At 49.9% G+C, this 15183-nt stretch overlaps 1 protein-coding gene across 5 annotated transcripts in view; it reads left to right on the top strand.

Moving 5' to 3' along the window:
* The window catches only part of POP7 (POP7 homolog, ribonuclease P/MRP subunit), a 123240-nt gene extending 108519 nt beyond the window's left edge, over positions 1–14721 (top strand). Inside the window, exons 1-3 of one of the 5 annotated variants that reach the window (XM_050783908.1) lie at positions 13299–13438; positions 13718–13820; positions 14041–14721. In XM_050783908.1, coding sequence (XP_050639865.1) covers positions 14051–14473 — 423 coding nt within the window. In that variant the 5' untranslated portion in view covers positions 13299–13438; positions 13718–13820; positions 14041–14050 and the 3' untranslated portion in view covers positions 14474–14721. Of the gene's footprint in view, positions 1–13298; positions 13569–13717; positions 13821–14040 lie in introns of those variants that run through there. The other 4 variants (XM_050783905.1, XM_050783906.1, XM_050783909.1 and 1 more) reach the window with 4 other exon arrangements.
* The last annotated feature ends 462 nt before the right edge of the window (positions 14722–15183 follow it).

Raw genomic sequence — 15183 nt, 5'->3', positions numbered from 1 at the left:
GTTTCTCTTACAGAAAGATGTTAACACTGCTCTGCGCCCCACCCCCGACCCCCAACTCCACACTCTTCAGTGAGTGCTCTAAGAATTAAAATAAGTGAATGTGAAAGGCTTTGACAAGAGAGAAACTGCTATGCAAATGTGAGGTGACTGAAACCCCCTTTGTTTAAAAAGAGGACTTTTCAAGAACGACTGGCTGAACTTTTTCAGAGCTGCAAAGTTCCGCGTATGCTTTCACCTTTTTCATTGGAAGTTACTCCAGAATGTATACCTTACTGCTGTCGCCCAACACAATGTAATCCTCAAAACAAGGAAAAGGTAAGTTCATGACCTGGAATTTGAGTGCCTGGTGTCTTGCCATGATAGAGTGTTGACTTCAGGAACTATTATACCTGGAACAACTTTTGTTTCCCCCACCAAGTACCACTAGGCTTCTCTGCACTTGGAGTTTTCCTGTTTTCCTTTTTTAACTGTTTTATTTATTTAAGAGACAGGGTCTTGCTCTGCTCCCCAGCCTGGAGTGCAGTGGCACAGTCATGGCTCACTGGGGCATCGACCTCCTAGGCTCAAGTGATCCTCCCTCCTTAGCCTCCCGAGTAGCTGGGACTGCAGGGAGTGGCACACCACTATGCCCAGGTATTTATTTATTTATTTATTTTGAGAAAGAGTCTCACTCTGTTGCCCAGGCTGGAGTGCAGTGGCGTGATCTCAGTTCACTGCAACCTCCGACCCCAGGTTCAAGCCATTCTCGTGCCTCAGCCTCCCAAGTAGCTGGGATTACAGGTGTGTGCTACCATGCCTGGGTAATTTTTGTATATTTAGTAGAGGGGGTTTCATCATGTTGGCCAGGTTGGTCTCAAACTCCTGAACTCAAGTGATCCACCTGCCTCAGCCTCCAAAAGTGCTGGGATTACATGTATGAGCACTGCGCCTGGTCTGGCTATTATTTTTCACTTTCAAATTTTTGTACAGACTGAAGTATCACGATGTTGCCCAGGCTCTTCTCGAACTCCTGGGCTCAAGGAGTCCTTCCATCTCGGCCTCCCAAAGTGTTGGGATTATAGGCGTGAGCCACTATGCCTGTCCTGCTGTTTTTATATTTTATTTAATTTTGAAATTTTTTTCAAGACAGAGTTTCGCTCTGTCGTCCAGGCTGGAGTACAGTGGCGTGATCTCAGCTCAGTGCAACGTCTATCTCCTGGGTTCAAATGATCCTCCCAACTCAGTCTCCTGAGTAGCTGAGACTACAGGTGGGCGCCACCATGCCCAGCTAATTTTTGTATTTTTAGTAGAGACAGAGTTTCACCATTTTGGCTGCCTCGGCCTCCCCAAGTGCTGGGATTACAGGTGTGAGCTGCCACACCCGGCTAATTTTTGTATTTTTAGTAGAGACGGGGTTTCACCATTTTGGCCAGGCTGGTCTTGAATTCCTGGCCTCAAGGGATCCTCCCACCTCAGCCTCCCAAAGTGTTGGGATTATAGGCATGAGCCACCGTGCCCTGCCACCTAGCTTCCTTTCTCAAAGAGGGAGTTCATAGGCTTTAATTTCTGGTGACGTCAGCATCAGTATTCACACTTTACAGTCGGTGGGGATTACTTGTCCAAAGTCACAAACTGGTGTCCAGGAGATCCAGGGAGACCCCTCTAGTCTTCTACCCTGGTTGTATTACTCAGTTCTCATGCTGCTAATAAACCTTGTCCTTCCTTGATCCCAGAAAGACAAGGTTGTGCACTCCAGCCTGGGCAACAAAGTGAGTCCTTGACTCAAAAAGGGAGAAAAGTGAAAAAATAAAGAGGCGGGCCAAGGTGGGTGGATCACGAGGTCAGAAGATTAAGACCACCCTGACCAACATGATGAAACCCCATCTCTACTAAAAATACAAAATTAGCCAGGCGTGGTGGCTCATACCTGTAATCCCAGCTACGAGGGAGGCTGAGGCAGGAGAATCGCTTGAACCTGGGAGGCTGAGGTTGTGGTGAGCACAGATTGGGCCATTGCAGTCTGGGCAACAAGAGCGAAACTCCGGCCGGGCGCGGTGGCTCAAGCCTGTAATCCCAGCACTTTGGGAGGCCGAGACGGGCGGATCACGAGGTCAGGAGATCGAGACCATCCTGGCTAACACAGTGAAACCCCGTCTCTACTAAAAATACAAAAAACTAGCCGGGCGTGGTGGCGGGTGCCTGTAGTCCCAGCTACTCGGGAGGCTGAGGCCGGAGAATGGCGTAAACCCGGGAGGCGGAGCTTGCAGTGAGCTGAGATCCGGCCACTGCACTCCAGCCTGGGCGGCAGAGCGAGACTCCGTTAAAAAAAAAAAAAAAAAAAAAAAAAAGCGAAACTCCGTCTCAAAAAAAAAAAAAAAAAAAAAAGAAATCACTTGGACCTAATGTGTTTTTGTTTGTTCAGGTGCTGCTCTGTAAAATGTCTTGGTCTGTGTTCTAAACTTGCAAACTTTTTAACTAAACAAAGAGATTTGATTAGAAGGTTAATGGAGATGAAAGAGTGGTCTCACGCAAAACCAAACAGCCAGCCTCTACCTTTTTTTTTTTTTTTTTTTTTTTTTTGGAGACAGAGCCTTGCTCTGTTCCTCAAGCTGGAGTGCAGTGGTGCAACCTCCGCCCCTCCGGGTTCAAGCGTCTTGTATTTTTAGTAGAGATGAGTTTTGCCATGTTGGTCAGGCTGATCTCAAACTCCTGACCCTCAGGTGATCCGCCCGCCTCGGCCTTCCAAAGTGATGAGATTACAGGCATGAGCCACCATTACTGGCCCCTTTCTTTTCTTTCTTTTTTTTTTTTTTTTGAGACGGAGTCTGCCTCTGATGTCCAGGCTGGAGTGCAGTGACGCCATCTCGGCTCACTGCAAGCTCCGCCTCCCGGGTTCGGTTCACGCCATTCCCCTGCCTCAGCTTCCAGAGTAGCTGGGACTACAAGCGCCCACCACTTCGCCTGGCCAATTTTTTGTATTTTTAGTAGAGACGGGGTTTCACCGCGTTAGCCCGGATGGTCTCCATCTCCTGACATAGTGATCCGTCCGCCTTGGCCTCTTAAAGTGCTGGGATTACAGGCAAGAGACACCGCGCCCAGCCCCCCCGCCCTTTTTTTTCCGTAATGGCGGATTCCTCTTCTGTGTTTTCCATCGATGAAATGCAAGGAGAGGGCTGGATGCGGCGGCTCACGCCTGTAATCCCAACACTTTGGGAGACCGAGGCAGGTGGATCACGAGGTCAGGGGTTCCAGACCAGCCTGGCCAACATGGTGAAACCCCGTGTCTACTAAAAATACAAAAATTAGCCGGCGTGATGGCGGGCGCCTGTAATCCCAGCTACTCGGGAGGCTGAGGCAGGAGAATCACTTGAACCTTGGAGGCGGAGGTTGCAGTGAGCTGAGATCGGGCCACTGAACTCCAGCCTGAGAATCAGGCGAGACCCCGTCTCAAAAAAAAAAAAAAAAATGCATGTAAGGGGATAAGGACTATCTTGTTGTCAGATCGGTTTATTGTCAAATTGGTTTATTACGGAGCTTGTCTTCACCCACTTAAATTGCGAGCCTTGATACTTATCTGGATATCAGAGTTTGCAAAACATATTTTAAGTACCATGGAAAGACATACGACCTGAGTAATGGAGTGATAGCTCATAAACAGTGCTTTTTGTTAATTATGACATAATGGGCCTTAAAATTAATTTATTGCATTCAGAATTACTTTTGACCCTGAGCTAAGTTCTTTGTTCAACCAAACATAACTGCGTTGTAAGTCACCAATGACCTCCACATTGTGAAATCTACTGGTCCATTATCTTATATGACCTGTTACCAGCCAGTGACATAGATGGTCACTCCCTCCAGAAATGCCATCTTCACCTGGCTTTCTGGATGCTATATTCTGTTGGTTTTCCTCCCACCTCACTAGCTGCTATTTCTCAGACTTTTACTGGTTCCTCCTCTTCTCCCCATCCTCCCAGGGCTCAGTCCTTCAACACCTCCACATTGGAACAGGATATGGGTAGGGCACAGTGGCTCACATCTGTAATCCCAGCACTTTGGGAGGCTGAGGCGGGAGGATCGCTTGAGCCCAAGAGTTCAAAAGCAGCCTGCACAACATAACGAAACCCTATCTCTACAAAAAAATAAAATAATTAGCCGGGTGTGGTGGTACGCACATGTAGTCCCAGCTACTTAGGAGGCTGAGGTGGAAGGATTGCTTCAGCCAGGGAGGCGGAGGTTGCAGTAAGTGAAGATCAAGCCACTGCACTCTAGCCTGGGTGGCAGAGCCAGACCCTGTCTCAAAAAAAAATGAATGGGATATAGGACATACTGCTAAACATTCCTGTCTCTGCCTAATCATTACTTCCTCTCGGAAAACCCTGGATCCCTCAAGATGATATTGGCTGTCTCTCCTTGGGAATCCACCCAATCCTATTCATGTCCCCTCCTGTTAGCACAGGTCACATGATCATGCTTACCTTGTCTTGCACACTAAAATATGAGCAGGTGAGCACAGTATTATGTAATATAACTGGTATGTTCGCAGCCTAACAGGTCACCTTGATCCATCCCTTATAGCTGTGTAATATTCCATGGGATGAATGTGCCATAGATTGTTTACCTTGCACTGATCAAAAGTTATCTGGAGGTCGGTGGCTCACACCTGCAATCCCAGCGCTTTGGGAGGCCGAGGCAGGAGGATTGCTTAAGTACAGGAGTTCAAGCCCAGCCTGGGCAACACAGGGAGACCCCCATCTCTACATAATAAATTAATATGAAAAAAAAGCCATCTGGGTTGCTTCTGGTTGGGCTATTACAAATAAAAATGCTATGGATGGGCTGGGCGCGGTGGCTCATGCCTGTAATCATAGCACTTTGAGGGGCTGAGGCAGGTGGATCATGAGGTCAGGAGTTCAAGACCAGCCTGGCCAAGATGGTGAAACCCCATCTCTACTGAAAATACAAAAAAATTAGCTGACATGGTGGCACACGCCTGTAATCCCAGCTACTCGGGAAGTTGAGGCAGATAATTGCTTAAACCTGGGAGGCGGAGGTTGCAGTGAGCTGAGATTGTGCCAGTGCACTCCAGCCTGGCCTGAGTGACAGAGTGAGACTCCATCTCAGAAAAAAAAAAAAAAAAAAAAAAAATGCTATGGATGTTCATGTACAGGTTTTTAAATGCTGAGAAATACTCTTGCTGGGTCATTTGGTAAGTGTACATTTAATTTTAGAAGGAACTGCCAAACTGTTTTCTAGGATGGCTGTACAATTTTATACTTCCACAAGCAGTGTATGAGAGATCCAGTTTCCCTGCATTCTTATCCACACTTGGTATTGTTAGGATTGTGTATTTCAGCCATTTCAATGCATGTTATTGGTAGCTTGTCATGGTTTTCGTGTGTATTTCCTTAATAGCTAGTGATATTGAACATCTTATGATGTGCTTATTTACCATTCTTATACTGTCTTTCACTGAAATGTCCGCTTGAGATTTGCCCATTTTCTTTTTCTTTCTCTTTTTCTTTTTTTTTGCCAGAGCCTTGCTCTGTCGCCCAGGCTGGAGTACAATAGTGTGATCCTGGCTCACTGCAACCCCTGCCTTCCAAGTTTAAGCGATTTTCATATCTCAGCTTCCCGAGTAGATGGGATTAACAGGCGCCTGCCACCAAACCCAGCTAATTTTTGTATTTTTAGTAGAGAGGGGGTTTCACCATGTTGGCCAGGCTGGTCTCGAACTCCCAACATCAGGTGATCCACCCACCTCAGCTTCCCAAAGTGCTGGGATTACAGGCAAGCGCCACCGCTTGCTTGCTTGCTTGCTTCCTTCCTTCCCTCCTTCCTTCCTTTCTTTTTTTTCTTTCTTTCCCTCCCTCCCTCCCTTCCTCCCTCCCTCCCTTCCTTTTCTTTTTCTTCCTTTCCTTCCTCTCTCTCTTTCTTTCTCAGAGCCTCACTTTGTCACCCAGGCTGGAGTGCAGTGGTATAATCACAGTTCATTGCAGTGTTGTCCTCCTGGGTTCAAGCAATCCTCCTACCCCAGCCTCCGGAGTAGCTGGGACTACAGGTACACACCACCATGCCTGGCTATTTTTTTTTTTTTTTTTTTTTTGAGACGGAGTCTCGCTCTGTCGCCCAGGCTAGAGTGCAGTGGCCAGATCTCGGCTCACTGCAAGCTCCGCCTCCCGGGTTTACGCCATTCTCCTGCCTCAGCCTCCCAAGTAGCTGGGACTACAGGCACCCGCCACCTTGCCTGGCTAGTTTTTTTCTATTTTTTAGTAGAGACGGGGTTTCACTGTGTTAGCCAGGATGGTCTCGATCTCCTGACCTCATGATCCGCCCGTTTCGGCCTCCCAAAGTGCTGGGATTACAGGCTTGAGCCACCGTGCCTGGCCCATGCCTGGCTAATTTTTAAATTTTTTATAGAGACAGGATCTCACTGTGTTGCCCAGGCTGGATTTGCCCATTTTCTAATTGGGTTATTTGGTTTCTACTTCTTGAGCTTAGAGAGTGCTTTATATATGCTGGATACAAGTCCTTTGTCGGATATGTGATTTGCAAATATTTTCTCCCAGTCTGTGGCTTCTCTTTTCATCTTATTAATGTGGTCTTTCACACAGCAAATGTTTAAACATCTTGATGAAGTCCAATTTATCAATGTTTTTTATTGTGATACAGAGTTTCACTCTTGTTGCCCAAGCTGGAGTGCAATGGTGCAATCTCAGCTCACTGCAACCTCTGCCTCCTGGGTTCAAGCAATTCTCCTGCCTCAGCCTCCTGAGTAGCTGGGATTACAGGTGCATGCTACCACGCCTGGATAATTTTTTGTATTTTTGGTAGAGGTGGGGTTTCATCATGTTGGCCAGGCTGGTCTCGAACTCCTAACCTCTGGTGATCCACCCACCTCAGCTTCCCAAAGTGCTGGGATTACAGGCATGAGCCACTGCGCCCAGCCCAATTGTTTTTCTTTTATGGATTGTGCTTCTGGAGTCACGTCTAAGAACTCTTCGTCTTTGGCCAGGCGCGGTGGCTCAAGCCTGTAATCCCAGCACTTTGGGAGGCCAAGACGGGTGGATCACGAGGTCAGGAGATCGAGACCATCCTGGCTAACACGGTGAAACCCCGTCTCTACTAAAAACTACAAAAAAACTAGCCGGGCGAGGTTGCGGGCGCCTGTAGTACCAGCTACTCGGGAGGCTGAGGCAGGAGAATGGCGTAAACCTGGGAGGCGGAGCTTGCAGTGAGCTGAGATCCGGCCACTGCAGTCCAGCCTGGGCGACAGAGCGAGACTGTCTCAAAAAAAAAAAAAAAAAGAACTCTTCATCTTTAGCTGGGCGTGGTGGTATGTGCCTGTAATCCCAGCTACTCAGGAGGCTGAGGCAGGAGAATCTCTTGAACCCGGGAGGCAGAGGTTGCAGTGAGCCGAGATCCTACCACTGCACTCCAGCCCGGGCAACAGAGTGAGACTGCGTCTCAAACAAACAAACAAAAAAACAAAACTCTTCGCCTGACCCTACACCATGAAGTTTTTTCCTAGATCACTATCCATTTTGTATTAACTTTTTGCATAGGGCTGAGGCTCATTGCTTTGCCTATTTGTACAATTGTTTCAGCACCACTTGAAAAGATCGTGCTTTCCCCATTAAAACACTTCTGTACCTTTGTCAAAAACAAGTTGGTTGGCAGTGGCTCACGCCTGTAATCTCAGCACTTTGAGGGAGCTGAGGCAGGAGGATTGCTTGAGTCCAGGAGTTCGAGATCAGCCTGATCAACATAGTAAGACTGGCCGGGCGCGGTGGCTCAAGCCTGTAATCCCAGCACTTTGGGAGGCCGAGATGGGCGGATCACAAGGTCAGCAGATCGAGACCATCCTGGCTAACGGTGAAACCCCGTCTCTACTGAAAAATACAAAAAAAAAAAAAAAACTAGCCGGGCGAGGTGGCGGGCGCCTGTAGTCCCAGCTACTCAGGAGGCTGAGGCAGGAGAATGGCGTGAACCCGGGAGGCGGAGCTTGCAGTGAGCCGAGATCCGGCCACTGCACTCCAGCCCGGGCGACAGAGCGAGACTCCGTCTCAAAAAAAAACAAAAAACAAAAAAAAAACATAGTAAGACCTCGTCTCTACAAAAAATAAAACAAAATTAGTTGGGTATGTGGTGTGTGCTGATAGTCCCAACTACTTGGGAGGCTGAGGTGGGAGGATGACTTGAGCCCAGGAGGTCGAGGCTGCAGTGAGCCAAGATTGTGCCACTGCACTCCAAGCCTGGGTGACAGAGTGAGACACTGTCTTATAAACAAACAAAATTTATTTATTTATTTTTATTTTTATTTGTTTTTGAGATGGAGTCTCGCTCTGTCGCCCAGGCTGGAGTGCAGTGGCGATCTCGGCTCACTGCAAGCTCCGCCTCCCAGGTTCACGTCATTCTCCTGCCTCAGCCTCCTGAGTAGCTGGGACTACAGGCGCCCACCACCACACCCGGCTAATTTTTTGTATTTTTAGTAGAGACGGAGTTACACCGTGTTAGCCAGGCTGGTCTCAATCTCCTGACCTCGTGATCCGCCCACCTCAGCCTCCCAAAGTGCTGGGATTACAGGTGTGAGCCACCGTGCCCGGCAAAAAAAATTTATTTTTTAAAGAGAGTTAGGGCCGGGCGCGGTGGCTCATGCCTGTAATCCCAGCACTTTGGGAGGCCGAGACGGGCGGATCACGAGGTCAGGAGATCGAGACCATCCTGGCTAACACGGTGAAACCCCGTCTCTACTAAAAAATACAAAAAACTAGCCGGGCGAGGTGGCGGGCGCCTGTAGTCCCAGCTACTCAGGAGGCTGAGGCAGGAGAATGGCGTGAACCCGGGAGGCGGAGCTTGCAGTGAGCTGAGATCCGGCCACCGCACTCCAGCCTGGGTGACAGAGCGAGACTCTGTCTCAAAAAAAAAAAAAAAGAGAGTTAGTTGACTGTACTTGTGTGAATCTATTTCTGAGGTCTCAATTCCATCTTATTGATTTATGTGTCTATCCCACTGGGGAGACCATAGTTTCTTGGTAACTATATTTATATAGTAAGTCATAAAATCAGGTAGATAGTATGATTCCAACAACTTTTTCAAAGTGGTTTTTTTTTTGAGACAGAGTCTCGCTCTGTCGCCCAGGCTGGAGTGCAGTGGCCGGATCTCGGCTCACTGCAAGCTCCGTCTCCTGGGTTCCCGCCATTCTCCTGTCTCAGCCTCCCGAGTAGCTGGGACTACAGGCGCCCGCCACCTCGCCTGGCTAGTTTTTTTTGTATTTTTTTAGTAGAGACGGGGTTTCACCGCTTTAGCCAGGATGGTCTCGATCTCCTGACCTCGTGATCCGCCCGTCTCGGCCTCCCAAAGTGCTGGGATTACAGGCTTGAGCCACCGCGCCCGGCCTCAAAGTGGTTTTAACTATTCTACTTCTTTTGCCTTTCCATATAAAGTTTAGAATAAACATCTATATTTAATACAAAAAAACATTGCTGGGATTTTTGTAGGAATTGCATTACGCCTATAGATCAATTTGGGTTTTTGTTGTTGTTGTTTGAGACAGAGGTCACTCTGTTGCCCAGGCTAGAGTGCAGTGGCGGGATCTCAGCTTACTGCAACCTCTGCCTCCTGGGTTCCAGCTAGTCTCCTGCCTCAGCCTCCCGAGTAGCTGGGATTACTACCAGGTGCACGCCACCACGCCCAGCTAATTTTGTATTTTTAGCAGAGATGGGGTTTCACCATGTTGGCCAGGCTGGTCTTGAAATCCTGACCTCAAGTGATCTTCCCGCCTTGGCCTCCAAAGTGCTGGGATTAAAGGCGTGAGGCACCACACTCGGCCCCTATGGATTAATTTGAAGAGAATTGGTATCTTTACTATAATATGTTGGATCTTCCAATTCAATCCTAATCTTGTGGTTAATGAAAGAATCTGAAGTAAAGGAAAGAACTATGGGATTGAAATGGGGTGCTGGGAGCAAATTTCTCCAGAATCTGAACTCTCTTTGACCTTTGATCAAATGGGGTCGGACTCCATCCTAGGGAAGTGAGAAGGGTCTGGGAGACATAAATATATGCCAACTCACCTGTGTAGGTTTACAGTTTACAACATTACCTGGGGTTTCACAACTCAACTGCAAGAAAGGAATTAGCATCTCTGTTGTTTTTAAACCAGTGTTTTCATATCCTTTATTCCCAAGTCAGTGTATTTGTCAGTTTGAATGTTACATGTATGATAAAACAGATTATGAAAAGTATACTTATGATGAGAACATTATTTTATATAACTGATCATTGAATATGCAACCTCTTGTAACAATAACTTAATGGACCCAACTCTACCTTCTGAATGGACAAATTTTATGATTCTCCTAAAACGTTTTGAGTTGGGTATAGTTTCTTGTTGCTTCTTCCTGTGACCCAAGGCTTAAAAATGAGGCTGGGCACAATGGCGCACGCCTCTCAACCCAGAGCTTTAGGAGACCAAGGCGGGAGGATCACTTGAGATCAGGAGTTTGAGACCAGCCTGGCCAACATGGTGAAACCCCATCTCTACTAAAAATACAAAAATTAGCCCGGCGTGATGGTGCATGCCTGTAATCCCAGCTACTCAGGAGGCTGAGGCAGGAGAATCACTTTAACCTGAGAGACAGAGGTTGCAGTGGGCTGAGATCACACCTCTGCACTCCAGCCTGGGCAATAGAGCGAGACTGTCTCAAAAAAAAAAAAAAAAAAGAGGCCGGGCGCGGTGGCTCAAGCCTGGCTCAAGCCTGTAATCCCAGCACTTTGGGAGGCCGAGACGGGTGGATCACGAGGTCAGGAGATCGAGACCATCCTGGCTAACACAGTGAAACCCCGTCTCTACTAAAAATACAAAAACTTAGCCGGGCGAGGTGGCAGGCGCCTGTAGTCCCAGCTACTCGGGAGGCTGAGGCAGGAGAATGGCGTGAACCCGGGAGGCGGAGCTTGCAGTAAGCTGAGATCCGGCCACTGCACTCCAGCCTGGGTGACAGAGCGAGACTCCGTCTCAAAAAAAAAAAAAAGAATGAATCTCTGGAAACTAGCAATTAGAGCCAGACCTCCCTAGGACCAAGGAGACAGGAGTCGAGGAAAAGGACACTACAGATGATGCCCACAGTCTCAAGCACTGTGGCATATGCTTGACTTCAGAGCATTCTGGCGCTCAAGGTCAAGTGTGGAGCCATCTATATATCCTGTCAACGCAAATGCCTGCAACCGCTACAATTAACAGGATATGGGAGAGAGGAGGCGCATCATGTGTGGAGGAATGAATCAGTCCCAACAATTATGTGAACATTTCGAAAATTTCAATACCAAGGATTAACTTCTAAAATACAACTTTACATACTGGCGCATGCCTGTAGTCCTAGCTATTCAGGTGGCTGGGGCAGGAGGATTGCTTGAGCCCAGGAGGTTGAGGCTGCAGTGAGCTATGATCACACCACTGCACTCCAGCCTGGGCAACAGACTGAGACCCTGTCTAAAAAAAAAAAAAAAAAAAAAAAAGACAAGTTTAGGCTGAGCACAGTGGCTCACACCTGTAATCCCAGCACTTTGGGAGGCCAAGGTGGGAGGATCGCTTGAGCCCAGGAGTTTGAAACCAGCCTGGGCCACAAAGTGAGACTCCATCTCTACAAAAAAATTAAAAAATTAGCTGTGCATTGTGGCACACACCTGTGGTCCCAGCTACACAGGAAGCTGACACAGGATGATGGCTTGAGCCCAGGAGTTCAGGGCTGCACTCAGCCATGTTCATGCCACTGCATTCCAGCCTGGGTGACAGAGGAGGACCCTGTCTCAAAAAAATGAAGTAAATTGGCCAGGTGCAGTGGCGTGTGCCTGTAATCCCAGCTACCCAGGAGGCTAAGGCACAAAAATCTCTTGAACCTGGTAGGCGGAAGTTGCAGTGAGCTGTGATCACACCACTGCACTTCAGCCTAGGCAACAGACTGAAACCCTGTCTTTAAAAAAAATAAAAATAAAAGACAAGTTTAGGCTGAGTTAAGCCCAGTGGCTCACACCTGTAATCCCAGCACTTTGGGAGGCCAGGGTGGGAGGATCGCTTGAACTTAGGAGTTCAAAACGAGCCGGGGCCACAAAGTGAGACTCCATCTCTACAAAAAAATTTTTAAAACTCAGCTGTGCGTTGTGGCGCACACCTGTGGTCCCAGCTACACAGGAAGCTGACACAGGATGATCGCTTGAGCCCAGGAATTCAGGGCTGCAGTGAGCCGTGTTCACGCCACTGCACTCCAGCCTGGGTGACAGAGTAAGGCCCTGTCTCAAAAAAATTTAACAAATTGGCCAGGTGCTGTGGCGTGCGCCTGTAGTCCCAGCTACTCAAGAGGCTGAGGCACAAGAATCGCTTGAACCTGGTAGGCAGAGGTTGCAGTGAGCTGAGATCACACCACTGCAGTCCAGCCTGGGCCACAAAGTGAGACCCTCTCTCAAAAATAAATAAATGCAAGTTTATAGTCAGAAGCTATACAGCTAGCCATTCAACAAAATGCATGTGCAATATGGTGGGGGAGCTGTTGTGAACATCCCCATTTGAATGCTGGGCAAACAGAGTAGTTCAAGGTCCCCAAAGGATGCAGCAGGTCCTACTCATTTCAGAAGGGAACTCTGTAGAAATCATCCAGTCTGGGCAGAGCCCCACTCCACTGGCCTGGAGAGCCACGAATACGGCGCGCGTCCTCCCCACCTTGCCCACCAGGGGGCGACAAGTCCCTGTTAAGGGGTCGCGGGCCGCAGAGCTGGTGGGAAATGGTTGAGGGGCGTGTGTGGGTTAGCGTTTCTTGGGGACCCGTGAAGCCTGGGCTTAGGGCCCACAGCGTGGGTCCCCAGCACAGACAGGAGGCGGACAGCTTCCTGTGAACTGCAGGGGAGTCCCGGGACGCTGTCCTCCAGCGAGGTGGGGACCGGCTACGTCCCTCAGTTCCCCCCTCGGTCCTCGGGCCACAGGGACATTAAACTAGGGGGTCAGTTCTTCCAGCCCTGCTCAGGCCTCTTCCGACTAGAGGAGCTGCGACGAACGCGGAGTTCAGGCCTCTTGGCGACCGCGGTCTCCTGAACTCGACCCCCTCCCTGCTCCCATGGGGAAGAACCCCGCCCCTAGAACGGCCTCCCCTCCAGGTGTCTCCCCTACACTACCCCTCCGCCAGCCCTAAGGAGGCCGACCCTGCCCCTTCTAGCACCTCCCCTGCTTGGACCTGGTCCCCGCCCTCGGCCGCCCGCCAGTCCCCGAGGCGTACACGTGGTAGATCCCGTCAGTCCCGGAAGTCTCGCGTTACTCAAATGCCTCGCGCAGTCGCACTTGCCCTCAGGGAAGGGGCGGGGTGAACGGAAGCCGGGAAGGAGATTCGTGGTTCGCAGGGTGCGGGCGCGCGTGCGCACTCCGCAGCCCGTTCAGGACCGCGGCGCTGGCAGGGTGCCCACGAGCCGGCGGGTTGGTTGCGCCCCCATCCTTCTTTCCCTGGGACCTGGGGTCGCGGTTACTTGGGCTGGCCGGCGAACCCTTCAGTGACCTGGCGAGGAGCGGGCCTCGCGCGCCTGGAAGGCTCTGTGGAGCGAAGAGAGTGAGCACGGGAGGGGCGGCGGAGAGGCGCGAGGTTGGGGGAGACGCGGGATCTGGAGGTGGGTAGGAGGGGACGAGGGGCCGGAAGGAAACAGGGATGTCGAGTGTGTCCCCTCTCGGGTGCACCTTTTGTTTTTGTATTTGTTTCAGACAGCGGCTTACTCTGTTTACCAGGCTAGAGTGCAGTGGCGCGATCCCGGCTCACTGTAGCCTCGAACTCCCGATCTCAAGCGATCCTCCCGCCTCGGCCCGGGTAATTGAAAAAAATTTTCTTAAGACAGGGTCTTGCTGTGTTGCCCAGGCTGGTATCAAACACGCGGGTTCCAGTGATCCTCCCGCCTCGGCCTCCCAAAGTGCTGAGGTTACAGGCGTGAGCCACTGCCGGGCCAGGTGCACCCTTTGTACAGGAAAAGGGGTAGGAAAGGCTTCGAGGTCACTGTGATCCCTCTGATCTCGTCCCTTTCCCATGCCAGGGCACACAGCATGGCAGAAAACCGTGAGCCCCGAGGTACCGTGGAGGCTGAACTGGATCCGGTGGAGTACACCCTTAGGAAAAGGCTTCCCAACCGCCTTCCCCGGAGGCCCAATGACATTTATGTCAACATGAAGACTGACTTTAAGGCCCAGCTGGCACGCTGCCAGAAGCTGCTGGACGGAGGGGCCCGGGGTCAGAACGCGTGCTCTGAGATCTACATTCACGGCTTGGGCCTGGCCATCAACCGCGCCATCAACATCGCGCTGCAGCTGCAGGCGGGCAGCTTCGGGTCCTTGCAGGTGGCTGCCAATACCTCCACCGTGGAGCTTGTTGATGAGCTGGAGCCGGAGACTGATACACGGGAGCCACTGACTCGGATCCGCAACAACTCAGCCATCCACATCCGAGTCTTCAGGGTCACACCCAAGTAGTTGAAAAGACACTCTTCCACTTATCCCCTCCATGATGTGGCTGTTCGCATGCCGAGTACTGGACCTTGGACCAGAGCCATGTAAGAAAAGGCCTGTTCCCTGGAAGCCCAAAGTACTCTGCATTGAGGGGGGTGGTAATTGTTTCTTGGTGAGCCCAGTTAGTGGGTCTTCCTGAGTGTGTGTGTGTGTGTGTGATCTGTAACTATTGCCATATAAATAAAAAATCCTATTGTACTAGTGTCCTGCCACCTCCACGGCCACTGACTCTTTCCTGTGTAAATTCTGTGTGTGCCTGAATAGGGATGGTAGGAAACGCTACAAGTATCTAGCTGAAAGGGGAACCCAAGTGTTTCTTGCCTCCATAGAGAACATAGATTATGCTATGCAGTGTAACAAAACAGTACAGTGCAGAAGCCCAGTCATCCCAATGTTTGTTTTAACGATTTTCATCTTCTAGTTGGGTGCAGTGGCTCCAGCTTGTAGTCCGAGCTACTGGTGGAGGCTGAGGCGGAAAGATCACTTGAGCCTGGGAGTTTGAAGGTACAGTGAGTTATGATCATGCCATCTGCACTCCAATCTAGATGACATACTGAGACCCTGTCTATGCAAAAAACACACTTTTTTTTTTTTTTTTTTTCTGAGATGAAATCTTGCTCTGTCACCCAGGCTGGAATACAGTAGTGCCATCTTGGCTCACTGCAAGGTCAGCC

This window comes from Macaca thibetana, chromosome 3 (assembly GCF_024542745.1).
Source record: "Macaca thibetana thibetana isolate TM-01 chromosome 3, ASM2454274v1, whole genome shotgun sequence".
NCBI classification, from domain to species: domain Eukaryota; kingdom Metazoa; phylum Chordata; class Mammalia; order Primates; family Cercopithecidae; genus Macaca; species Macaca thibetana.
Note: the sequence above shows the minus strand (reverse complement) of the source record. Positions and strands in the feature narration are given on the sequence as shown.